General features: G+C 39.0%; 3 protein-coding genes across 14 annotated transcripts; all 3 read left to right on the forward strand.

Moving 5' to 3' along the window:
• The first annotated feature begins 11 nt into the window (after positions 1-11).
• Positions 12-10,759, forward strand: slmapb (sarcolemma associated protein b). 8 transcript variants are annotated; one of them, XM_044211846.1, is made up of 12 exons: positions 197-460; positions 2,398-2,584; positions 2,908-2,967; positions 4,920-5,048; positions 5,153-5,227; positions 5,319-5,621; positions 6,109-6,379; positions 6,539-6,710; positions 8,777-8,911; positions 9,778-9,865; positions 9,963-9,994; positions 10,264-10,759. In XM_044211846.1, the coding sequence occupies exons 3-10, from the start codon at positions 2,916-2,918 to the stop codon at positions 9,859-9,861; spliced, it is 1,221 nt and encodes a 406-aa protein (XP_044067781.1). In that variant the 5' UTR covers positions 197-460; positions 2,398-2,584; positions 2,908-2,915; the 3' UTR covers positions 9,862-9,865; positions 9,963-9,994; positions 10,264-10,759. The 8 variants fall into 8 exon arrangements, 5 of the variants coding, with proteins under 5 accessions (XP_044067782.1, XP_044067784.1, XP_044067781.1 ...); XM_044211847.1 differs by lacking the exons at positions 197-460; positions 9,963-9,994 and adding an exon at positions 12-150; XM_044211845.1 differs by lacking the exon at positions 9,963-9,994.
• Positions 10,760-15,136: 4,377 nt separating this feature from the next.
• abhd6b (abhydrolase domain containing 6, acylglycerol lipase b) lies at positions 15,137-19,930 on the forward strand. 2 transcript variants are annotated; one of them, XM_044211852.1, is made up of 9 exons: positions 15,337-15,347; positions 15,487-15,618; positions 16,545-16,701; positions 17,234-17,347; positions 17,445-17,577; positions 18,779-18,936; positions 19,094-19,148; positions 19,248-19,348; positions 19,570-19,928. In XM_044211852.1, exons 2-9 carry the CDS (start codon positions 15,494-15,496, stop codon positions 19,747-19,749), a joined length of 1,023 nt encoding a protein of 340 aa, XP_044067787.1. In that variant the 5' UTR covers positions 15,337-15,347; positions 15,487-15,493; the 3' UTR covers positions 19,750-19,928. The 2 variants fall into 2 exon arrangements, with proteins under 2 accessions (XP_044067786.1, XP_044067787.1); XM_044211851.1 differs by lacking the exon at positions 19,248-19,348 and having other exon boundaries at positions 15,137-15,347; positions 19,570-19,930.
• Positions 19,931-20,027: 97 nt separating this feature from the next.
• kctd6b (potassium channel tetramerization domain containing 6b) lies at positions 20,028-23,666 on the forward strand. 4 transcript variants are annotated; one of them, XM_044211857.1, is made up of 4 exons: positions 20,056-20,190; positions 20,816-20,877; positions 21,281-21,383; positions 21,624-23,666. In XM_044211857.1, the coding sequence occupies exons 3-4, from the start codon at positions 21,357-21,359 to the stop codon at positions 22,308-22,310; spliced, it is 714 nt and encodes a 237-aa protein (XP_044067792.1). In that variant the 5' UTR covers positions 20,056-20,190; positions 20,816-20,877; positions 21,281-21,356; the 3' UTR covers positions 22,311-23,666. The 4 variants fall into 4 exon arrangements, with proteins under 4 accessions (XP_044067789.1, XP_044067791.1, XP_044067790.1 ...); XM_044211856.1 differs by lacking the exon at positions 20,816-20,877 and having other exon boundaries at positions 20,034-20,170; XM_044211855.1 differs by lacking the exon at positions 20,816-20,877 and having other exon boundaries at positions 20,054-20,190.
• The last annotated feature ends 385 nt before the right edge of the window (positions 23,667-24,051 follow it).

Below are 24,051 nucleotides of genomic sequence, written 5' to 3' on the forward strand. Positions count from 1 at the left end.
GTCGCACATCTGGTGGTTTAGGATACCTAAATGAAACCCTTTCCAGTGATATTCCCGCCTCCTCGCTATAACATTTCACTAGCTAAGAGAGTATCTCGTCTGGTATAGCATACTCCTATGAGTGAACTGCACGGACCGCTAGCTTGACACGTAAGGCTGAACGGCAACGCCCACCACACTGATTAGGCAACTTTCAATGAAGTTTTCTACTTGAAGGATGAACACACTAGTGTTTCTTCGATTCTGCCTCTGAAAGTGCCTGTTCAGCATTACAGTGTGCTTTGAAAGTAGGGCTATGTTAGGGAGTTAAAGGTAGCTAATGTAAGCTAACGTTTACTGACATCTGACACCTCCAGTTTGCAATTAACGTTAGCCTTAAACGTCACTTGATTAGTTATGGTTAAATTAGCCATTTTAGCCAATTAACGCTAACGTAGCCGTATTTCGGAGTTGTTTAGTGGTAAGTTGCTCAGCAGAAATACTATTTTCTAAGTGTTTAGACACATTTAACTCTGTAGCTTACTATTAAGTACAATTTAAGGCAATAACAGGTAACAATCAAGACAAGTAAGCTAAGCTAGCTATCAGTTAACGTTATATCCAGTAACGTTTTATAAAGTTTGCTACTTAAGCAAACTAGCTAGCTAACTAAATGAAAAGTACCATTCTGATAAAGATCTAACTTAATATTATTATATATATCTAACGCTAGTTGATTTTAGGGTAGTTTATTGTGTGGAATATGCTATCCAGTTGAGTATACAACCTGCTTAAGTTAATTTTCTTTAGGGTGGGTAAAATCTGATTTCCACTGCATGACCATCACAAAAAATACTGTTGACTAAATTTAATTTAATTCCCTTCCCCCTAAAATAGCTAATATGTATTTTCACAGCCAGCCATATACATACACTGACTTGCCAGTTTAAAAGATACACCTATATTAGCTAAAACTAATGCAGTCTAATGCAAGAGCCCTGCAATAAAGCCTACCTTCAGGAGGGTTGTAATCCTCCAACATTTATGAAGGTAGGAATAATTGAAAAACTGTATTAGACTGCTTTAGTTTTAGCTAGGTGTACCTAGCTAATCTGTACTGGCAATTGAGTGTAGATCTATACTGTAATTCCATTTAAGACAACTATTCAGTGCCTTATGACGGGATATATTAAACACCATCAAGACAGAATTACTGCTGAGACAACAAGGAGACTTTTATAGCTAATTGAAGAAAAAACATTTCAAGGGTTGGGGGGGGGGGTTAAATGTGATGTAAGCATATAGGACAAAACCTTTGGAACCTGGCATACAGTGGACCTTGACCAGAAGGCAGTAGTTTGATAAATTTTAGATCATATTGACTCTATGGGCTACCATAAAGTACATGTAGAATTTATTTAGAATTTTTGCTGCAGAGCTTTATGTTAGTAAAGCTGGGTTAATCTTCCACCCATAAAATGTGGTTCAAATCTAGTTATGTGGGTTTACCTTTCACTTGTCTGTGTAGAGAACAGTTATTGCGGGCTCTTTAAGAATCTTAATCTCCTTAACTGATGGTAGGCTATTTAGTGTTATCTAGAGTTGTGTTATCTAGAGTAGAATAAAACCCTCGTGGGATGACAAGATACGGTTTGTAAAGATTGTAAATTTTATTGAAAATAGTGTAGAAGGTTGGAATGGTTGATTATTGACTGATTGTCAATGAAAGGAGCTTTAATTCATAAACCTTTACCTCAGTACTGGCTTCACCTACCAACCAAGGTTAAGGTCTCACACTGGAATCTGGCCACACAGCAAAATTCAAACTCATTAAGAAACTGGTCGTTTTTTTACTAAATTCATTGCATCCTTTATGCCTAGGTTTCTATAGGCAAAATTAGCTATTGCAGTGTCCAAAAATGTATCTCGTTATTGTTATTGGATAGCTGCAAACTGGTATTTTAGAATCCATTACAATACAAATTAGCTAAACAATACATACAGTTTGTCCCTGTAATAGTTACAGCACAACTTCCAGGATGACATATAGATCTGAACCTAAAGGCCAATAATTCATGAATGAAAACAAGTGAGGAAGTGAGTGCAGCACATACATGACACACACTCTCATACTGGCCTTCCCTTGTCTGTGTCATCCTGTAAATTTTTACATCGGTACCAACTGGCCAGCTCAGCTCCCTGAACAAAACCTCTCTGTGTCAGTATGCAGCTGCAGCTTCCGAGATGCCCTACTCGGATGCATGACCTAGTGTGGAGGGGCTGGGGACTTCAGCCACAGAATAGGGGGTCATGTTTTTAAGGACATTCATCTGACTTATCTCTAGTGTAGAATTTTTAACCACACTCGAGGTATTTGTTCACTTACTTCAACCATTTCTTTGTCTTCACTAACTTCAGTCCAACAATAGCAAGGAGGTCTGGTGCACAGTGTCTGTCATCCCCTCAGTGTCCCCCCCTCCCTCCTCACTGCTTGGACTGTTCCATTTCGCATCTGAAAAAATCTGATAGTTGGAGAAGAGTTCTTCATGTCAGGGACTGCTGTAGCCTCAGCACATAGAGTATTGTAGCTCCTGGATCACCTAAGGTAATAATTCCTGCCAACTTTCATTCTTAACCATTTACCTAGTATGTTTTCTGTGACCTAGTCCTCAAAGGAAATTTCTCAGCAGCTACGCAGCTACCTCTTCCAGAAGTACCTGTTATGTATTCATAGATGAGCATGCATTTTTGTGTTTACCTTTTAGAAATACTCAAATCCTTACCCATAACAACAGCAGCCATAGTCTGAATGATTTAGTTAAGATATTTATTTAAAATGTATTTTATTTGTCAACATTAACTCTTGATATAGTGCTATATATCTACTTGTTTGTTCACATGATATGTGTTGGGGTTTGTTTTTTACAGATAAGCAAATGGATGAGAAAGAGCTGAGTGATCCCCTAAATAACTTATCAGTCATTAAAGGTAATCCAGCTGTATTATGTTTTTTTTATCTAAACATGGACAGACAGAATTGAAGTGAATGACTTGGCATTGTTTTGCTGTTCAAATGGCTCTTACCTGACACAGAATAACTGACAATATGGAGAGAGAAAAAGGCATGAGTCACACTCAAGACGAGTGTCTGTAGCTATGAGGGCTGTTGGTTGGCTTTAGAGCTTACAGTGCTATAGATGGCCTTGTTTTAGAGGCTGATTTCTCTAGTGTAAACAGCTTATTAGAAGATGGCTAATGTGTGTTAGTGACATTTAGGGTGTCTTATGAAAATACAGTGGATAATGCATCCTGCTAGCATATTAGTGAGTGAATCAATTTTGTATGATGAATGAATTTGTAATGCTACACTGCACAGCATATAGGCAGCACAAAGCAAACAGTGTCCTCACGACAACAGTATCTGTCATTTCAAAATCCTAAGAATATTTCTCAGTTTCAGTCGCAATACAGCACATTTTGTAGCTGTAAATTAATATCACTCCTGGCAGTTTTATAGAGAGTACTGTGGACATTCAGTGCGAGCAGTGCTAACCCTCTGATTCGGTTTAAGAACGCTGTCACATTCACTTGGAAGGGAACCGACAGTGGGGGAAAGATAGAGCATGATGGCTTTAGCTTTCAGCACTTGAGCTAAAAAAAGACATTCTCCTACATTTTTTTTTTCTGTCGTCACTTGAGGCACTGTAATGCTCAAAATCCCCAACTAGTAAGAGATGTATTTTTACCCACAGACTAATCCCATTATTACTTTGTCAGGTGTCAGTCTGTGATACTAAGACATAATGGCTATTAACTAATGTTACTAAAGATAACACTTTGCGCACCCTCATCTGAAATACCCTTATCTCGTGCTCTCCAGAGGACATTCATCTTTCACACAAACTGAACTCAGACAACCCTACGTACAGGGAGCCCACTCGCATTCTGGCTCTCACTCATACATATGCGTGCATGAAGGAACACACAACCTCATACACACATGCAGGACAGAGCACTGACCGCCCATCCTTTGTCTGGCACGCAGCAGGGCAGTCATGTGCTTGAGTCAGAGAGTGCCACCAGCCTCCAGCAGTCACTTCATACCCTTTCATTTTTGGGACATTTATCATCATAATCTGGTTACACTACTAACAATATGTGTGTGTGTGTATTTGTACAGTATGTTTATGCAGCCATGCATGTCAGACACAATGAAATCACAGTTTTCACGACAAATCCAGCTTTTCATAGCAGTCTCGGTCTTCTGATGTGTCCATTTATGGAGCACATGCTTGACCTGTCCTGACTCTTGTTTTCCCCTCTGCCAAATGCTCGGTCTGAGATGAGGTCATCTCTTTTCCTAGCCATGGTAGATTAGGGGATCAAGATATTCACTGGGCATTGCAAAGCCCAAGTATTTGTGGGGTTTGTTTCCACCTCTGGGAAACACAACAGACCCCTGTCGACGTTGCCTAGTACGTTCTCTTTGTGTATTGTTTACAGTAACTTACTGTTAACAAGCAATGTAGTGCCAGAGACTCGTATATTGCTGGGTTAATGGACAATTTGGAATGAAAGCTTGGATAGAAAATGCAGTTGTGTCTATTTCTGGGTTAGCAATTAGTTTATGTAATAGTCCCATTTTAATATCTTGGGAAATCATCTAGTATGTCAACCCTGGTTAAGTATTTGGGACTGAAGCAGAATTAATATGGTGAAACTTTTGAGTTATCCTTCTATTTTTATATTATTGAATTGCTATCATTACTGCCAGATGTATCATTACGGCTTAAAGTTTACCTTCTGATGTCTCTGTATGTACTCCAGTGACTTTGCGGGAAGATAAGAAGCTCTATCCGTACAGCTAGATACTCTCATGTTAGGAGAAAGGATCTTCTAATTTGGATAATCATTTCTGTTCTGTGTTTCTGTATTATCAGACGACCTGACAAGGTCAAACATGGGGTCCTCTGGTGACACAGAAAAAATTATCCAGCACTTGAATGATGAGCTTCGGGAAGCCCAGGAGCTAGCTAATACTGAGAAGCACAAATGCATGGAGCTACAAGGTAAAAATAAAAATCTTTGATGTTAGAAACACACCAATCTCTTCACTTTATACTGTACACACACAACCACAAATGCATGATATAAATGCAAGTCTATTTTGTAGGTATCCTGAAGGAAGAGAGAAAGGAAAATAAGCAACAAGCTGATGAATCTGCAAAACAGATAAAACTTCTTCAAGGTACATCTGTATGTTTGTGAATTGGAAAGTTTTGTATATCCTAATAAATGTCCACACTACTAATCTAAACACTGACCATGGTTTGGTACAGGCCAGCTGCGGCAGCTCCAAGATGAAATGGACAATCTCAGAGAGCAGATAGATGTCTCCTCCAGTTCACACGACGAGCTACAAAGTGCACGTGATGAAGCAAAGGCGCTGAAACATGCCCTGGAGGCAGCCACTGCTGAGCGGGACCGTGACGTCGCTGCCATCCAGACCAATCTGGCGACCGTCTCGAAGGATCTGGACAAATGGCGTCAGACTGCCAACAAATATGAGCGTGAGATTGACAACCTACAGCGTGACCTTCAACAACAGAGCAAGCAGTGGCAGAAAACTGCAGAAATACAAGGTACATGGTGCACATACACATAATAATACAAGATATGATGATGGTAGCTGGTAAAAATTATACTATATTAATCTGACACAACAATTGTAATCATCACTTAATTTAGTCATACATACTCAACTAAAAAAAACAGACTTAGATTGCTGGGTTACTGCATTTAATGTGAATGAGAGAGTTTTGTAGTAGGATAGAACTTTAAACTACTAACTTAAATTTCATGTATTGTCATCACTGTATAAAACGTCAATTCTCATTAAATATTTACGTTCATCACTACTCGAGAATGTGTTGCTTATTGACCTCATAATTTGAAATAAGGCTCTTTTGTTTCTAGCATTAAGAGACTTGTCCATATACTCAAATTTACACTAGCTTGTCAAAGTTCACAGAAAATGTTAAACATATTATTAGAATCTCTAAGCCAATTAAGAAAAGAGCATCTGCTCAAAGAATGCACCGTTACATAAATAACCTTATTTTTTCACAGCCAGTGAGCTGCAGTCCATGCAGGTGGAGTGTAATGGCCTTCAGAAGGAGTGTTCTGTCCTGCGATCTGAAAGACAAGACATTGTGAATAAGCACCAGAAGGAAAAGAGCAGTCTGCAAAGTGAGTGTGCTTCCCTCAGGGCTGAGAAGGAGGAACTCCTCAAGACTCACCAGAAAGAGAAGGGCAACTTGCAGAGTGACTGTGCAGCACTGCGCTCTGAGAAAGAGGCATTGCTGCAGAAACAGAAGCAGCTGGAGAAGGATCTTGCCAGGTCAGTGTACTGAGCTACATTACCAAGAGCTCAGCTTCACCTCCACCTTTGTGCTTCGTCTGTCTCATTTGCTTGACTCTGCTCCAACACCTTTTGCCACACAGTATACCACACACCTCTCTTCACCTATTGAACTGAGTGTTGTTTTGTTTCTGGTAGTTTGCGTGGCCAGAATGCTGAGCTGAGCAATAGCCTCAAAGCCTTAGAGAAATCCCAGCAGGAGTTGGAGTATAGGCTGTCGGCCCTGCAGCTCCAGCACCAGCAGGATAGCACCAAGCTGCAAAACCAACTGGATGAAGCGGACAGCCGCAGCAAGGCTCTGCAGAGAGAGGTTTGTTGTCAAAACTGAAAAGCCATTAACCAAGTGTCAAGCCATCTCACAACCACTCCTAGGAATTACTTATAGGGCTAAGAATACTTGCTACCTACCCTTAAACCTGACAGTTACACCCTGTCTATACTTGTTGCTATTCAGTTACATTTTTCAATCCTGCAACTAATATAGTTCCATTATAACCAGTGCAGCCTGCAGCCCAAACTGTCGTTTTAGGCTTTGTCTATTTTTTTTCCACTTACACAGGCAAGCACATGATTGTGTATTGAGATGTCAAAACAGTCCAGAGTGCACAGCAGCACTGTGGCAGAATGGATTCCGTGTAGAGACTGCCAGTGCAGCACACCAGCTGCTGCTGACATGCTGCTTTACACGGCCATTGTTGACAAGGTGTTACAGTATGTATGAAACTTCCTGCATGCACCTTTAGCAAGGGGTCAATGTTCTGCTTTGAGAGCAAATAGAATAACACTTTAATGACACACAGAACCATAAAATGAAATTAAACCCATTGTGTACTTTTTTCTTTGTTGCAGTTTAAAAATGAATTCACCAAATTCAAAATACTGACAGGCTGATACAGTATTTTGATGCAGGAAAAACTAAATACAGAAGAAGGCATCACTTCACAAGCTACTCCCCCAAGATTAGGCATATTGTTTAGCCAGTAGGCCTTCTTATTTTTTTTTGTTTCAAGTAGAATTTGCTGTTAAATTTGAACACGCCATGGCTATGGTAAGAATTTAATCAAAACTTTGTAACTGTTGTTGGTCCATTCTCATGGCTAAGCCGCTTCTGTACATGTGGACCATTTGGCCACAACATCAAGGATCAAGTTTTTAAATTGTTTTTACCATGGTTTGGTGGCAATTGTTGATTGTGCATAGTATTAGAGCTAGAGGACATGGATGACTTCTCAGTTAAGAAAGTTAATAAAGGGGTTTCCTTTTATGGGCTGTTTAGGACTGTTTTTTTACATCGGGGCTATTGGCTGCTATTTAACTGAGCATTTTGAGTCTTATGTTGCTTTAGTAATTTATTTTCCTGTATACATTTTCTTATTGCAGCCTAGTTTACAATCCGTTAAAATGTCATAAGGATTAAGTTTAATCTACAAATGGTGTGCATTCAGGAGGGCATTAGGATATGTTGTGATATATTTACAAGACTATCAACAGGCAGCAGCTCTCTGTAGTCATCTAATCCAAATGTTTTGTTTGTCTTTTGTTCTGTTCATCAGAGACTGTGCTTAACCTGGAGAATAGGATGATTTCCCTAGGTTAAAAAGAGCTTTCTCTCCTATGCCTAATAGTAGGACCAAGTATGTGTCACTGAGATTTTTTGCCCATTTAGGACTGATTTTCTATTTTGAGACAACTGATAAATACAGGCCCTGATCCCATCACCCACTGTGATTTTCATTAATGGAGTTACCCAGACCAGAGCACCGTGGCAGCCACCACGGCTGAATGTCGAAGCTAACACAGAACTGCCATAATGGCTTCCTCTAATGGTTCTTAGATGCCAAGTCTAACTAAATAAAATCTACAACTATCTTGAAATGACTGCTGTGAAACTCCCAGCTTCTTTCTTAAAACAACAACAAGGTTCCTCCGGTCCAAACAACAGGTTTCTTGCTGCTTCCATTAGCATACTACTTTATGCTCCCAGTCAGGTTTAGCAGGCTGGATGGGGATCAGCCACTGGTGTGACATTCAGACAGGAGGGGCACTGTTGAATAGCAGAAAGCAGAGATGAAGTCATCTTTAACCGCAAGTCATTCATCCCACTGTGGTGTTGCTCTTTCAGTCACTGAATGAAAGTGGAAACTGAGTGCTCTCACAGCACCCTTTATGTAGGGTAGACTACACTCATCCTGCAGAGCCCTGTTGAAGGACAGAGCCTGTGAGAAGCACTTACCACCCTATATCAATCAGCAATACTCGCATCAGCAACTTTTGGCCCCAGCATGCTCCCTTGTTAGCCAAATTTAAAAAATACATTTAAGTGAAATTAATTCTTGTGATTACTTTAAGCTAAACATTCTAATTTGCTCTATGCAGTATGAGGAAGCTAAGATGGAGCTGTCAGACCTAAAGGAAAAATATGAGAAGACTGAGCAGGAAAAACAGTTGCTTACAGATGAACTTGAGGAGTGCAAAGGCAACATGAAGGAATTACAGGAGAAGGGAACAAAGGTGAGTGCTGGGCTGTCATACACTCAACAGATTCTTAACAAAATCATATATAATTGTTTGAAAAATAATATAGTAAGAGGTGCATGAATTGTAGAAATAATGATCTGCAATTAAGTTTAAAAACAGCACCATCTTCAGTTGTCTTGGTTTTGGAAGCATGAGCTTTTGCTTCACACAACAGTGTATTGAACATCTGTTTTATTTTGTGAAATATCTCCAGTCATAAAAGCTGAAAGCTTTATTTTTATTTTGTATTTATTTTTATTAATACAGACAAAAATACACATTATTTCATGACAATATAACAACAATAATAGGACAAAAAGAATAAGTAAGAGAGTAAGATACAATTAAGTAGGATCCTTTCAGTAATATATATATATATATATATATATATATATATATATATATATATATATATATATATATATATATATATATATATATATATATATATATATATATATATATATATATATATATATATATATATATATATATATATATATATATATATATATGTATATATATATATATATATGTATATATATATATATATATATATATATATATATATATATATATGTATATATATATATATATATGTATATATATATATATATATATATATATATATATATATATATATATATATATATATATATATATATATATGTGTATATTGTCCCCTCTACTCTCCACTGTCTCTTACTGTTGCTGTTAGACATTTACAGCCGTGTGTGAGATTTGTATAATCACCAGTTACAGACACAGACTACTGACTGAGGTGTTGATTAATAAAGCTACACCTAACTAAAGGATGTCCCGTTGCAGTTGATTACTATAATATCCCTTCCCTTCTGTAGACATCCCTATTGCTGCCTGTTCAAGCCATAGTCATCGGCCTTATCCTGGCTTTGCTGTATTGGTGCTTCGGCGCATTGTGGTAGTAAGGTACACATTACTCCTGTCAAGTCGCCCAACATCTTTCATTCTCATCAGTGTCTTTTAGATCATTGCATGACTTAATGAGGTTTTCCTCATTCCCCAGAATGCCTTCCTCAGGGGAAACTCCAAAAAAATGTATGTCCCTGAAACTGTAACCTCTCTAATCATGCAGTTCCAACATCTGTTTGTCTTGTCTGGATGGCTAATGCTTAACAACTGTTTCTCTCAGTTGGCTTGGATGGGCTTATCTTTAACTGGAAGAGCTGTATTTAACTTGCATTCTCTATTTACTGCATTGGTCTCAATGGCAAGCGCCCTCTGTCAAAGTCTTTTGGCGACCCTTGGATGGGCTGTTTCATGTGGTGATGCTCATGTTTCCATTTCTGTTTCACCACTTGTTTCAGAAGCCATGGATGATCTGGGGGCCTGTGGTTGCTGTGGCTCTAACAGCTGTGACTGCAGCTGTGATCTTCAGGACCTGAGGGCAACTTGCTCAAACACACACACACACAAAAGTGAAATCCATATTTGTCATCAGATTTCTCTGCACTTGCCCCCTTATCATATCTGCACTATTAATGGAGGGCTCATACTTAACACTGTTTAATTTTAAGATGCTCTATTTTAGATGACATAGAGGTTAATAAAAGAATGTCAGTTTTATCTGCAAATGAATAAGTTTGTTTGTATGTGTATTATTTGAAGGAAATCTAGTTGGGTCATTTTTTGTTTACTATCTTGACTTATAGGATTAATGAATGTAAAGATACTCTACATGCTTAATTCATTCTAAATATATATGATGATATTTTAGATGGATCACCTTGGAGTTTGAACCTCCCTAAATGTAACACATCTCTGTAACTGTCAGAATAATAAATATTGTCACAATAATGCTTAGCATTGCTAAGATGTTCTCTCATTATAGCCAGTATCAATGTAAAAATCTGTAGAGGCTTTTTCAGGACATTTTTGCAGTTTTTCTGCCAAGTGTGATTAACAGTCCAGAAAGCTATTTTTCAGCTATGATGATTGAAGTGATACAGCCACAAACAAAAAGTCTGGCAAGATGGTTTTCCTTCACTCCTGTGTGACTGTTTGCTTTCAAGATACAGTTGATTACATAGACAGTAAAGTTAATGAGAAAATATTAAATTAATCTACTTTTTCCTGTTTAAGCACCATCTACTGTACATCATATTTCTTTATCCACCCATTAACCATTTCTTAACAAAGGAGGATAAAACAAGGAATAAGAGTTTTGTGTCTTATTGCATGGCATTGTTGTGCCAATGAAAACATAGACAAGGTTTAGTTTGGTGCAACAGACATCACTTGTTTACCAAAGTCAGTATTACATAACACAATATAATTTAAATGCATGATATTAAGTGATACTGTATCATGTATTACCAGTAGCTGCCACAAGAAACTAGTGTAGTACTTGAAATGGTTTTTAAACTGATATAACACTAATCTGAACTTGTAAATAAGCCAAAACCTAAATTTGATATTCATTCAGTTTTCTAAACGGGCAATCACTGAAGCCACCAAGCTTTATGGCCTACAGACCTCCCGCTACTGTAGGTTTTGTTTCTTCTGAATCATCCAAATCTCCATCCAGTCCCGCTCATTGCAACCCCGGGTACATACAGTGTATCTGCGCTAAGTTATTATTGTGTGTATTGTCCACCCGATATTGTGATAGGTTATGTTTTTAATATTAGGGGAAGGGAAATATATTTTGATGCTTATTTTTGCTTCTACCCACAACAAAATAATTTGTTAGGTTAGATCTTCTCATATCTCATATTCCTTACTTTACCTACCTCTTATAGCTCCCTGTATTGCAGATGGCATTTAAAGAAGCTGGTTAGTGCTGACAGCAGGGAGCACAGAGTGTTTTCCTTGGAGAGTGAGGTTTTCTCAGGTGAGCACAGTGTGCGTCAGCTGGCTAACAATGCACCATGGAAAAAGACTGAGCATACCCACATTATACACAGTGGTACTGCCAACACATGCAATGTGTGGACAGACTACCTGCAGTTTGACCAGCATGACAGAATGACCCTTGTTGCCCCTCTGGAGGTGTTGAACCATAATAAGATGGACTAGGAGATAATTCACATCTCTGACAAATGAGACTGGACAGTTCACACGTTTCTGGACATTCTGGAGCAAGAAAAGCTCAGGCTGATATCAACATGTGAGTCAAAGAAGTTATATAAACACACACATTTATCTGCTCCAGAAAAGTACCCAAGAAGACAGCAGCATAAAAAAAGTTTGCGGGGGCAAAGGGTACTAATTTAAAGGGTCTAATGGTATGGAGGGGCCCACAAAGTTGCTTTGTGCTACACTCCAGGTCATGAGTACTGCTCAGCCTGTGAATATAGTTGTATAATGTCTTGTGTTTGAAAAATACCCCTGATGATGGCATAGTGATGTCATCAGGGTTATCTGGCATTCAGACCAACTTGAGCCCTGTGCAAAAAAACACAGACCTCTCATTCATTTCAATGGCCTGTGGGGGTGGAAAGAAGTGGGCATAGCTGAGTTCTATTATGGGGGGAAATGTAGGATGCAGTTATTTTGGAGCGTGACCCATGCTGGGGCCAAAAACTGAGGATATCTCGGCCTCTGCTGCTTCGATTTTGAGTTTGCTCATCTGAGTTAATGTGACTACTGACTGTGGGGGCCTTAACATCTGCTGGAAGATTATAGGGTGCAGCGCTCAGTGCAGTTACGCCCTTTAAGCAGGCTGACCACACTGATGGTAGTTCTGTAGAGGAGTATGAAGTATGTTTCTCAACAGGAGAAGAATTCTATTGCTAAATAGCTGCAGAGGAAGTCACTAACCCAATGTGGATGAGTCGTTCCATCATGACGCATCTTATCCTCATTTTTGTTGTGCTACATTGGCTCTGTCATCTCTGTTCTGCAGGCTTTGCTGTGTCAAGGATCCCTCTCAGGATACAATGTGACGACCAGGATGATGTGGCTAATGTGACATGAGGCTCTAAGCTCAGACAACCTGGGGAATGCACTGTGTATGTGTCTTGTGAGCAGATTGAGGACAGCCTCTTTGTCCTATATAAATCCAAATATGAGAATAATTCTCACGCATGGCGAGCCTCTCTGCTGCCACGTCCATTTGTTCTGCTCTAGTTTGTATGTAGGTCATCTGTAGTGGGCCACAGATGCAGCAGAATGGCAGCTGTACACTACATTTGATGGTATTTTTACTGTGGAATCTCAGGCTTCATAGAGCTCTAATAACATTGCTACTGATTAATGCTGAAGTCCTTTTTACACAGTATGTGCATCACAACACAGTGAATAGCTTTTAGTAGACCTCTATGTCAGCTGTTGATTTGATTTGCTAAATCCCAAAGCCAAGGCAATATCATGTACTTCCTGGCACTTCAATGTATATTTAAACTTGAATTGAGAAATATGGAGAATAATTTGTACACTTGTCCATAATTCTTGTCTGGGTTTGAAAATCTTGAGGATTATAACTTGTAGCTGAATCTTTCCATACAAAAATTTCCCCCTTATTCAGGAAAAGTAACTTATTATCTGTATTGTTATCTATGTGTTTATGCAGAAATATATGTATGTATCAAATAAATAGGCAGGCACATGCAAAAATACCGGTATGGACCTTTAAATAACACCATTTTGATATACAGAACATCCTGGGATTTATTACCTCTAGAGGGCAGTATGTTCATGGTGAAGCTCCACAGGTTCATCAGATCTGTTTCATCCCTCTAGCCAAGGCAACCTCCTCAAAGTGTTAGAGACAGAGGTTAAAATCTATGGTCCACAGCTGGATCAGACGTCTGTACCCAAATCCCATCAAGTTTCACTGTCAACTGAAGCAGAACTGATGACGCCTCACACTCTGTGGTTATCATGACACCCAGTGGTGTGTGCAAAAAGCCCTCACATCTTCACCACCGACTGCAAACAGGGAACACTCCAGTCTGCCTCTATCATGACACCCAGTGGTAAGTTTTGGAACTGAAGCTTGAGCCTGAAACCAGATGTGGATTTATTTGTGTGAATTCAAACTAACAGTGGAGATAGAAAACACATCCAGCTAGTTTGGTGGAGGGTGCCCAAAGTCAGACTGTGAAACACGGTGGTGATAAGGAGTCCACCAAGTACATACATACAAATGAAGTATGTTTATTTTTAATGGTATCATTTATCTCTTCATGGTATCTCTTTTTTTAATGATGGCAATATGTAACCTAGAAAGTTTCCAGAACATGACTGGTGTTTATTCCTTCTCTGTGTTACAGAACAAGGAGTAGGTACCCAGTCAGTAACAACGGGAGGTTCTCGAAAGACAGCAAAAGATGGGTCTTTTGTCAGCATTGTTACAGCATTATGTCGTACTCACTGATAATTCATAGTAATACAGTTTACCCCTAAAATGAGTTCCCTAATTATTCTTTATACAGCACACATTTCCGGTAATATTTAGAGCTCAAAACTGTCTTAAATTAGAGGAAAAGAGTCAAAACAATAATTTACCACATTTGCTCTGTTAGCTATATCCAACATCAAACACTTGCTGAATACTGATAAGTAAAAACCATCTTTATCTAGATGAATTGAAATAAAGCTGGTGGAGATGTGCTGTAAGAAATATTGTTTCAGAAATATGTATTTCCTATTTTAATCTCGATTAGCTATGAAATTACACTCATGAAAGAAAGCGAAATGTAATTTTGCCTCTGTAATCTGATTTTCCTCCTTTTGTGAACCCTTAATCAGGATGATCAGGCCGGGTATTCTTGGCACAAACCACCTCTTTGGCATGAATGTCTCGATCATTGCTTGTGGGCATGTGGGCTGTTTATATGCTGTGTATATGATTGAAGAGGCATATTTCTATACCTTATTTCCACTGCAACTTTGGCCAATAATCAATAGTTAAGTAATATTCTTTACTGTAGGTTTATTGTATTCACTTTACTGACTGTAGCTGCTTATGGTGTTAAAGGCTACTGTTGATATTTTGTTTAATTCACAGTGGTTATCTCATGTTTGTATTTCCATTTACTGTGTCTTTATTGCACCTGTTATGATGTACAGAATGCTGTGCATAGTTTTTTGCTGAGAGTTTTGACTGTGTACTGCCTGGACTGGATGAAAGTCTGGCCTGTACGTTCACTTTAAAAGATTGACCAAATAAAGTTGTGGCCCGGTTTCCCCCAATGATGAGTAATAATCAATGACTTTATCCAGAGCAAACATAATCTGCCGGGACTGAATGCACTCCACAGGGACAGTTTATTTTTATTTCAAATTTCAGAAAGATACGTTGACTATTTATGCTTGCAACACATCGACGATACCGGCAAAAACACTAAAGTGTCTGCTTGCTGTAAAACTAATCAACAGTTGAACCAGCGGTCACATGTGCCTATCTGTGACAGAAGGAACAAGGAAGAAGAAAATCATCTGAAAAGTAAGTTTTTACATTTTTGAAATGTTGTGGCATGGCAGGCTGTTTCAAATGTTATTTTGGATACTGACTTTACCCCTCCCTCGACGTGTTATTCTCATGAGACACTGCATGCAATGTGTGTGTTCATGTGTTTTTTTAGGCGAGCCATGGCAGCTGATCTAGATGTGGTGAACTTGTTTATCATTGCGGGGGGAACACTGGCTATTCCCATCCTGGCCTTTGTTGCTTCCGTCCTCCTCTGGCCCTCAGCACTCATTAAAGTGTATTACTGGTAAGGTCGATAATTGTGTTGTCCTGCCTTTCACTTTATATGTTTAATACCTGATGTGAATGCCAGAGATGAGCCAGAAGTAATAATCTTACCACAAATATTTTACAATAAATGACCAAGTAGGCTACTGATGACAAAACATGCCGCTTAATGTCCAGTTTACTTTCATTTTTTCTTTATATTTTATGTATTCGCTTTTTCCAGTCCTTCATTGAAAGCTATATGATGTTTACATTGAGATAACGATTCAAACCCAAGACTCTATGTTTTTATGACTGCATCATACCTTTAAATAGAAAATTTCTTCATGTCCTGTGCTTTATTTTATCAATTTTACCCCAAATATCAGCCTGGGTTTGGATTTGAACAATGTTTGGCTGCACAGTTGGTCTTAAAACAACACTCACATGCCCATATGTACATTGAAAGCATTGTTGGTCACTTTATTTTTTCCTCCTGTCCGTACTGCCCGCAAAGAGGTCCCATCTGAGGGAATTTCATATCAAAAGCACTGCTTAAGTAAGCCAAATGTATTTTTGCACGTAAAGAGGACTTTGGAATTTGTCCCCCATCACTTACATTGAAAATGCTTTAAGAACTACAGCCAATATGGACTGGAGGAACAATTACAGCAATCAATAACCCTTTCAATGCACATATAGACATGTGAGTGCATTAAGATTGTCTTGAAAAAATGTGAGCCCATCTTTTAAAAAGACGAATATGACCTTTATGAACATGAAAGTGCATGTCAAATAAATGTTTTGACTCGACATGAAACCCTTAATGTGTCTGAGCAGTAATAGAAAGAAATTGGCAATGTTGGCAACACATGGTCACAAAAATGTGCATCCAAGCCCTCAAATTTGAATTCCAGTGTCGTCATGTCTGTGTATATAAGCTCAGACATACCTGCTCCTCTTCAGGTACTGGAGGAGGACTCTGGGCCTGCAGGTGCGCTACGCAGACTGCGGTGGCTATCGCTTCTGTTACACCTACAGAGGAAAGCCTGGGATGAGACCCTCCATTTTAATGCTGCATGGCTTCTCTGCTCACAAAGACACGTGGCTCACTGTTGTCAAGGTCAGGGGATCTGCAACACTAAACAGTTTGTAGCTATGAACTCATGGGACTAACACTCATCCAGCAGTGACAGCAAACATGACTAGATCACAGGCTGTTAAATCTTGATAATGTAAAACAAGGCCATTTTTTAAAGCAAATTTGCCTTATGCATAAATAGTTTAAGGTGTTATAGGTGTTACCCAATCAGCAGCAACTTGTATACAAACACAGCAGTATTAAAAAGGCAGTGTGCTTGCCTACACAACAGGGTGTTCAACACTGTTTCCGTTTAAATAAACGTTTTGCTATGTTTTGTCAGGGCTAAACCATAGACTGTATGGAAATTTCACAGAGGGGAATTCAAACCACATAAATAAGTTTTCAAAATAAACATTTCAATTATATAAATTCATTGATATTTAAATTTCAACAAAAAAGTTTACAACAAAGTGTTCAGTTGCTTATAAGATTCCAATTATTACAGCCTTTCCTGGCTTGCAAGCATACATTGATGGTTTTAAGTTGTAATCTCCCTCTTCTACTGCCCTAGTATCTACCAAAACATCTGCACATTGTGTGTGTGGACATGCCTGGCCATGAGGGAACAACACGCACCAACACAGAGGATTATTCCATTCAGGGGCAGGTCAGAAGGATCTATCAGGTACACTGAAGAGACATCAATGAAATATGTGTTTTAATCAGGTAGGCTACTTAAATCATTCCACTGAAAATCTGTTTTTGTCCCTCGTTCTTCTCAGTTTGTGGAAACCATTCGCTTAAACAGGAAACCTTTCCATCTGGTTGGAACCTCTATGGGGGGAAATGTGGCCGGGGTTTACGCAGCCTGCTACCCCTCAGAGATCTGTAGCATGACTCTCATTTGTCCAGACGGTCAGTCACAGTGTGTGTGTGTGTGTGTGTGTGTGTGTGTGTGTGTGTGTGTGTACAACATTATCAATGAGCATGTGAGTATTTTGCCAAACAAAAGTTTGGGGCGCAGAAACCAGTAAATATTTTTCACTTTAAAGAGGCACTTTCATCTTCTGTGGAGGGAGCTTTTCAAAGTTTGAGAAACAACGCTGATGATGTCATAGTGATGTCATCTGGGTTATCTCAGCCTGGACTGGACTTGGAGTTTCAACAAACTGTGTTACAAACTGGAGGTGTGGAGTTTGAAAGATGTGGGCATTTACCCAAGAGGGTCCAACTGCGAGCCAATAGGAAAAGAGTAGGGTCTAAAATATAGAAATGAAAAAACATGTGTTCCAGTATTTTTCAACTCCTTCACGCTCAGGATAAAAAAGGTAATGACACGGTTACTTCACTGACAAACACAAAATCACCATATACTGTACAACAAGCTAATGTTTAACAGCACATTTTCCCCCCACGCCTTGCTAATGTGAAAATGATTGTCTTTATAAAAGACTGAAGATAAAGTTATATCAGCCCAGTAATACTTTTCACTGTGTGGCTTTCTTGGCTTTCACTTATGGTCATTTTTTTAGACAGAAGATACTGTTACCCTCACATTCAGAGCAAAAAGGAGTTCAATTAATTGTAAAAGTAGTAGCTTATCAGCTTTTATACTTTTGTGGCAGAAAAGGAAGTGGCTCCCATTGGCTCACACAGACCCCATACTGAGTGTCCGCAGTTGGACCCTCCTCCATTTACCAGGCAAGGAGGATCTTATGAAAAATGCTGTTGAGCTGCATTATGGGAAATGTAGGATCCAACATTTCAGGGGCTTAACCCATACTAGAAACTAAAAGTCTGGATATCTCTGCTTCTGCTACTTCAATGACCGTTCTTTTCAAAATTTGTCTCTGGCAAATTACTTCATGTAAGTGCAATACTAAATAGCGGTAGTGCCCTTTTAAAATCACCGAGCAATGATTCATTTCATGCCTACAATTATTTGCTGTGTCTGACATTCCATTTGATTACCAGTCTTTAAAAGTTGTCATTTAATAGCGATGAGATGATCGTGATAACACACACATGCACACCTTTCCGTTGTAGCTTGCAATTTTGCTAAATATGAGCGTCTCTCATCAGTTTCTAATCAGAAAACACTAATTTTATCCTACAGGTATAAGACACCCGTGTGAGACCAAATTTGACAATCAACTGCAGGACCTGGAGCACAGCAATTACACATTAAACATCCCGCTGATCCCTACTACACCCGAGGAGATGGAGGACATGTTCAGACTTTGTTCTCATGTTCGCTTTAAAATCCCTCAGCAGGTCATTTCCACACTTAAAAGCATTATGGATTTCACTTTGTGTGCACTCACAGTGGATGACAATCACAGAAATAGTTACAGAATAATATTCACCTTACTACAGAATTAAATGATTGTGTTATTTTTCTGCTGTTTGTACATGTGTTTTCATTGTTTAGATTCTCCAAGGACTGGTAGATGTCCGGCAGCCTCACAACACATTTTACCAAGAAGGTTGGTTCACGTTCATCTGAAAGATTTTAGGATTTCCCATGTAAGCGAACAGTATAGTCCATGTGACCTACCAGTAATTATTTTTTAATTTTTTATTAGTATTCATGGAGATTGTTGGTGAGAAATCAAGATATGCCTTACAGGAGCACTTACATCTGATCACTGCACCTTTACAAGTAATTTGGGGCAAACAAGACCAGGTAACGTATGATGTTCCACTAATACAGTGACTCAGCAAAGCCTATATAAATACAGAAGTGATTACCTGGCAGCTTTTGCTTCTAAACTAATCCTAAGATTAATGTGGCTGTGTACAAACTTGTAACCTGAGGGTGGTGGCTCAGGTTTCTGCTCAGGTCTGAATAGAGAAACTTCAGTCGCATATCTACATAGACATGATAATTGTCCTGTATTTGCCCAGGTGGTGGATGTCTCTGGAGCTACAGTCATTGCAGAGGCGTTGCCTGGATGCAGAGTGGACCTGCTGGAGAACTGTGGACACTCTGTGGTGATGGAGAGGCCTTGTCGGACAGCCAAACTCATCCTGGAGTTCATCATCTTGCAGCAAGATGCCAGGGGCGGCAAAAAGAAATCTTCCTGAACCAAAGACTTTTAATCATTTAATTTCCACTGCAATGCTTCACATCTTCCTTGCACATGACATGCATATGTAGACAGATGTCCAAGCTTAAAAAATGTACATTAAGACAGCAAGCAATATAGTCCCCCAGCATTTCTTAGATGATAAAATAAATCGCATTTAATTTATAATGTAAACTGGATCATGATAATAAAAGTCCCATACATGTATCTGTGTGTGACTGTGTTCAGATGTGTGAATGTATTTATGCAGAGGTGCCTCTGATTGCAGCAGGACCTCCTCCCCTCCTTGTGTGCGCAGTTTTGCTGCAGCCTGGAGCCGAGCACAGCTGCCCGGTGCGACCAGCGGCAAACATCAGTGACTCTCAGGCTGCACCGTTAAATGCGAACCGCAGGCCGCTGGTTTTGGCCAAAAGCTACAAGTAGGCAAGAAAGCGAGCTGGTAATGCTTTGTTTTAAAGTCTGTGTTACTTCCAGGTAGTCTAATTAAGATCTCGGCGTTAACCTTAGTAGTAACAGCAGCTAACGTCAATGACTGGTAGCTTTGTTAGCTCGCTAGCTAGCAATTAGCTAGCAGGCTACATTTCCAGTGTGGTACTCGCATTGTATTTAACGCTACATATACCTCAGTGCATCTAAACTGGATTTACAACTTAATAACACAATTGATCTGTAGAAAATGCATTTTTATCGCTTGCGATATCAGCTCGTTAGATAGCTTGCTTCACAGCAGAGACAGTGAAATGCATTGAGGTTGGTTGGCTAACGTTAACGTTACTTTTAACACTAGTTAGCTATGTAACAAACATTAGCTGGCTTCACTAGCATTCACCACTAAATTAGATAGTTCAGTTGCTATAACTGGGTAATTTACAAAATGTAAATTAAAGGGTTTATGTTCATTCAGTAGCGCCAGGTTTCACTTTTACTTTCTCGATGAATCACCTCTGCTTCTGACTAATATGTTTGGCTACAGACAAATGCAGTTCAAAGTTCCTTCTTGGCCTTGGAAACAATCTAATTTAGTAGCGCTTATGGTTTTAATCATATCACATTATCTTCATCAGCAGATGGAGTTTGCCAGTTGTCATGGAAATGCAGGACTTCGCAACTCGTGTTGGCTTAAAAGGTTCAATTTTAAAGTTTTTATTCCATCTGCTGATGAAGATAATGTAATATGATCAAAAGCTCCAGAACAGATACTAAAAGGACCTTGGTGAGATTGTTTAGTCAAATACAAACTGCTGCTTCATCAGCAAACACAGAAAATTTCTTTAAAAAACGTGTATCCAATCCACTAACTTTGCATGACTGGAAATAACATAACTCACAAATTCTTGAATACAGTATGTTACTTTAATCCACAAAGCGAGCGTCACTTCTAAGTAAACAGGCTCTCAGGTAGATCATTACTCATGTAATCCAACACACACAGAGGTGTACTACATGATTTGACTGAGTCTACATGATTGTGTCCCTGATATTCTGCATATCTTTATTGAAGCTTATGTTAAGTGACTGTTTTTTCACAGGTGAAATTGAAGTAAGCCAAAACCGTATCTGTTCCCTCTCTATTTTGGTTCTGACCAAGTGGGTATTTCTCTGCAAATGGATAATGGAGACTGGGGCCATAGGGTAAGAGATGCATAGACGTCACACTAGAATAAGAGCATTGTCAGATGTTTGTTTCCGATAAAGGAATTTTGGCTGTTGCCAGTTTAGTTTCTCCATTTATTTTAGCTAGGTGTGCCTAATACTTTGGCAGATGAAATTCACACTGTTCATGCTATCACCTACAACTGCAGGATGCAAATGCTAACTTACTTCACAAAAACATGTGATTCATATCCTCTTCTCTGTTCCTTTTTGCCCTAGATGACTACTCCTGTTACCTTGAACGTGGGAGGCCACATGTACACCACTAGTTTATCCACCCTGCAGCGCTATCCAGACTCAATGCTGGGCGCCATGTTCCGGGGAGATTTCCCCACAACTCGTGATTCCCAAGGGAATTATTTCATCGATCGCGATGGAACACTTTTCCGTTACATCCTGAACTTCCTGCGGACGTCTGAACTTACCCTCCCTGTGGACTTCACAGAGACTGATCTCCTAAGGAAAGAGGCGGACTTCTACCAGATCGAACCTCTGATCCAGTGCCTTAACGATCCCAAGCCGCTGTACCCTCCCGACATCTTTGAGCAGGTTGTGGAGCTCTCTAGCACTCGGAAACTGTCAAAATATTCAAACCCAGTTGCTGTCATCATCACGCAGCTAACCATAACTACGAAGGTTCACGGTCTGCTGGAAGGTATTTCCAACAACTTCACCAAGTGGAACAAACACATGATGGATACCAGAGACTGCCAGGTGTCTTTCACCTTCGGACCATGTGACTACCATCAAGAGGTGTCCCTAAGGGTTCACCTCATGGACTACATAATGAAACAAGGCTTCACCATCCGCAACACGCGTGTGCATCACATGAGTGAGCGTGCAAACGAGAACACAGTGGAGCATCACTGGACTTTCTGTAGACCGGCTCACAAAGTTGAAGACTGAGTCACAGCACAGTTGTGGGTGACATTACTGTTTGATTTGTCTTCATATTACACAAATCACGATTTAAAAAAAACAAAACAAACAAATTGACCCCTTTTTCAGTACTGTATCACTTTTTGCATTATTTTGATCAATGTGGTACGTCCAGACAGATAGCATAAAAACAGTGAAATTGTGAATTCTTGATTTACTCACCTGTTCGAGTGCACAAGTGTTGTCTTAGTACAACACTTTCTTATCTGTGCTACCACTACATATTCAACATTTCTTGACAAAGGAGTAGTTCATTGAAGTTAAGGTCGACAAAACAGCATTTCTTATGAAGCAGAAATACTCTAGCAATGATTTTATTTATTTAGGGACACTATATTATACCCCAATGATGCTAAAAATGTGGGTATATTGATTTTTATGGAATAATGGTGATTTATTGTGGTTCCAATATCTGTTTATGCCAAAGTCAGTAATAAAGTGATTGTAAACCATGATTTAAGACTCTATTAGGGGTGTAAGTAAATATCGATACGCTTGAGTATCGTGATACTGTTTTGATTCTCAAAAATACTATTGATTTTTAAGTAATAGTTTACATGCAAAGATTCGTGGCAGTGTTGTAATCTATCTTCAGCCATTTGACTCTTCCACTCAAACAATGTAAACTGAGACAGGAAGAAGTTAATACATATCTTTCCTTTGCTCAGATTGCAGAAAAAGTGCTTGTCTTTATACTATGACAGTTTCCCTTAAATTAGATTTAGATTTGATTTAGATTTTTTAGATTAGCGTTGCTTACTGTATCGCAATATATTGAATCGTAACCCCTGTATCGTGATACGTATCACAAATCGCCAGATTCTTGCCAATACACAGCCCAGGACTCTATGCCTACATACAGTATCTAATCTACATCTTAACATGCATTAATGTAAATTTAGATCACAATTTAAGGGGAAAAGAGGAGGTTATAAAAAAGTTTATACTCCATTCACAAGCTGTCTTGGTCATATTTTGGACTGGAGACAGTGAACAAAGTACTTTTTTGGATCCCAAGTTGTCGGGAGTGTACCTATTTTTTAATAATAATAATAAATTTTGATTATCTTTAGCCCAATTTCTTTCTGGTGAGTTTACAGTAGATCTTAAATTAGTCTCTTAGCTCTCTAGTATCTCCTTGTACGGTACTATTTCTTAAGACCCTAGTCAATGTTGCATGTGTCTGAGTGTCTTGTGAATGTACATGTATTTTCTGTGCGCTTTGTAGTATTGTGGCATACTGTTACACTTTAGAGCTCATATCAACAGTGATGTGTTTGATCATTCCAGCTGAAATAAACCCATTTGTGTATTTGTCATTAATTTTGCTTTATGGTTGAACTTTTCATCTTAACTCAATGACATTTTGCACTGCAGCTCGTACTGTATGTCAGCTATTCAAACATCCAACCACTTAAAAGCTCCTTACAAGCATTTACGAACAAGTTGACAACAATTTTTAGTGCTTTTTGGAGAGGAAACTGGAGCTACTTATGAGATAGCACATGACAAATATTTTTTACAAAAGTTTTCTTGGAAAAAAACATTCATAATGTTGATGGAAATGGAGAGCTGTAGGCCTCACATGTGCCAAGTTGCCAGTTGGACTTAATGCTTTCACCCATTCCCAGTTGGGTATGGGTGAAGCACAAATTAAAGATATCAGCTCAGTAATATTAGAAAGTAAATAGAATGCTACGAACAAAAT

This window comes from Siniperca chuatsi, linkage group LG10 (assembly GCF_020085105.1).
Source record: "Siniperca chuatsi isolate FFG_IHB_CAS linkage group LG10, ASM2008510v1, whole genome shotgun sequence".
Lineage (NCBI taxonomy): Eukaryota > Metazoa > Chordata > Actinopteri > Centrarchiformes > Sinipercidae > Siniperca > Siniperca chuatsi.

Coding starts and splice junctions, on each gene's coding strand:
- slmapb (XM_044211847.1), top strand. CDS start 2,916: ATGGATGAGAAAGAGCTGAGTGATCCCCTAAATAACTTATCAGTCATT. Junction 5,049..5,152: donor CAAATGCATGGAGCTACAAG/GTAAAAATAAAA, acceptor TCTATTTTGTAG/GTATCCTGAAGGAAGAGAGA. Junction 6,711..8,776: donor GCAAGGCTCTGCAGAGAGAG/GTTTGTTGTCAA, acceptor TGCTCTATGCAG/TATGAGGAAGCTAAGATGGA.
- abhd6b (XM_044211852.1), top strand. CDS start 15,494: ATGGCAGCTGATCTAGATGTGGTGAACTTGTTTATCATTGCGGGGGGA. Junction 17,348..17,444: donor AGGTCAGAAGGATCTATCAG/GTACACTGAAGA, acceptor CGTTCTTCTCAG/TTTGTGGAAACCATTCGCTT. Junction 18,937..19,093: donor GCTTTAAAATCCCTCAGCAG/GTCATTTCCACA, acceptor TTCATTGTTTAG/ATTCTCCAAGGACTGGTAGA.
- kctd6b (XM_044211854.1), top strand. CDS start 20,131: ATGCGAACCGCAGGCCGCTGGTTTTGGCCAAAAGCTACAAGTAGGCAA. Junction 20,191..21,623: donor GTAGGCAAGAAAGCGAGCTG/GTAATGCTTTGT, acceptor TTTTTGCCCTAG/ATGACTACTCCTGTTACCTT.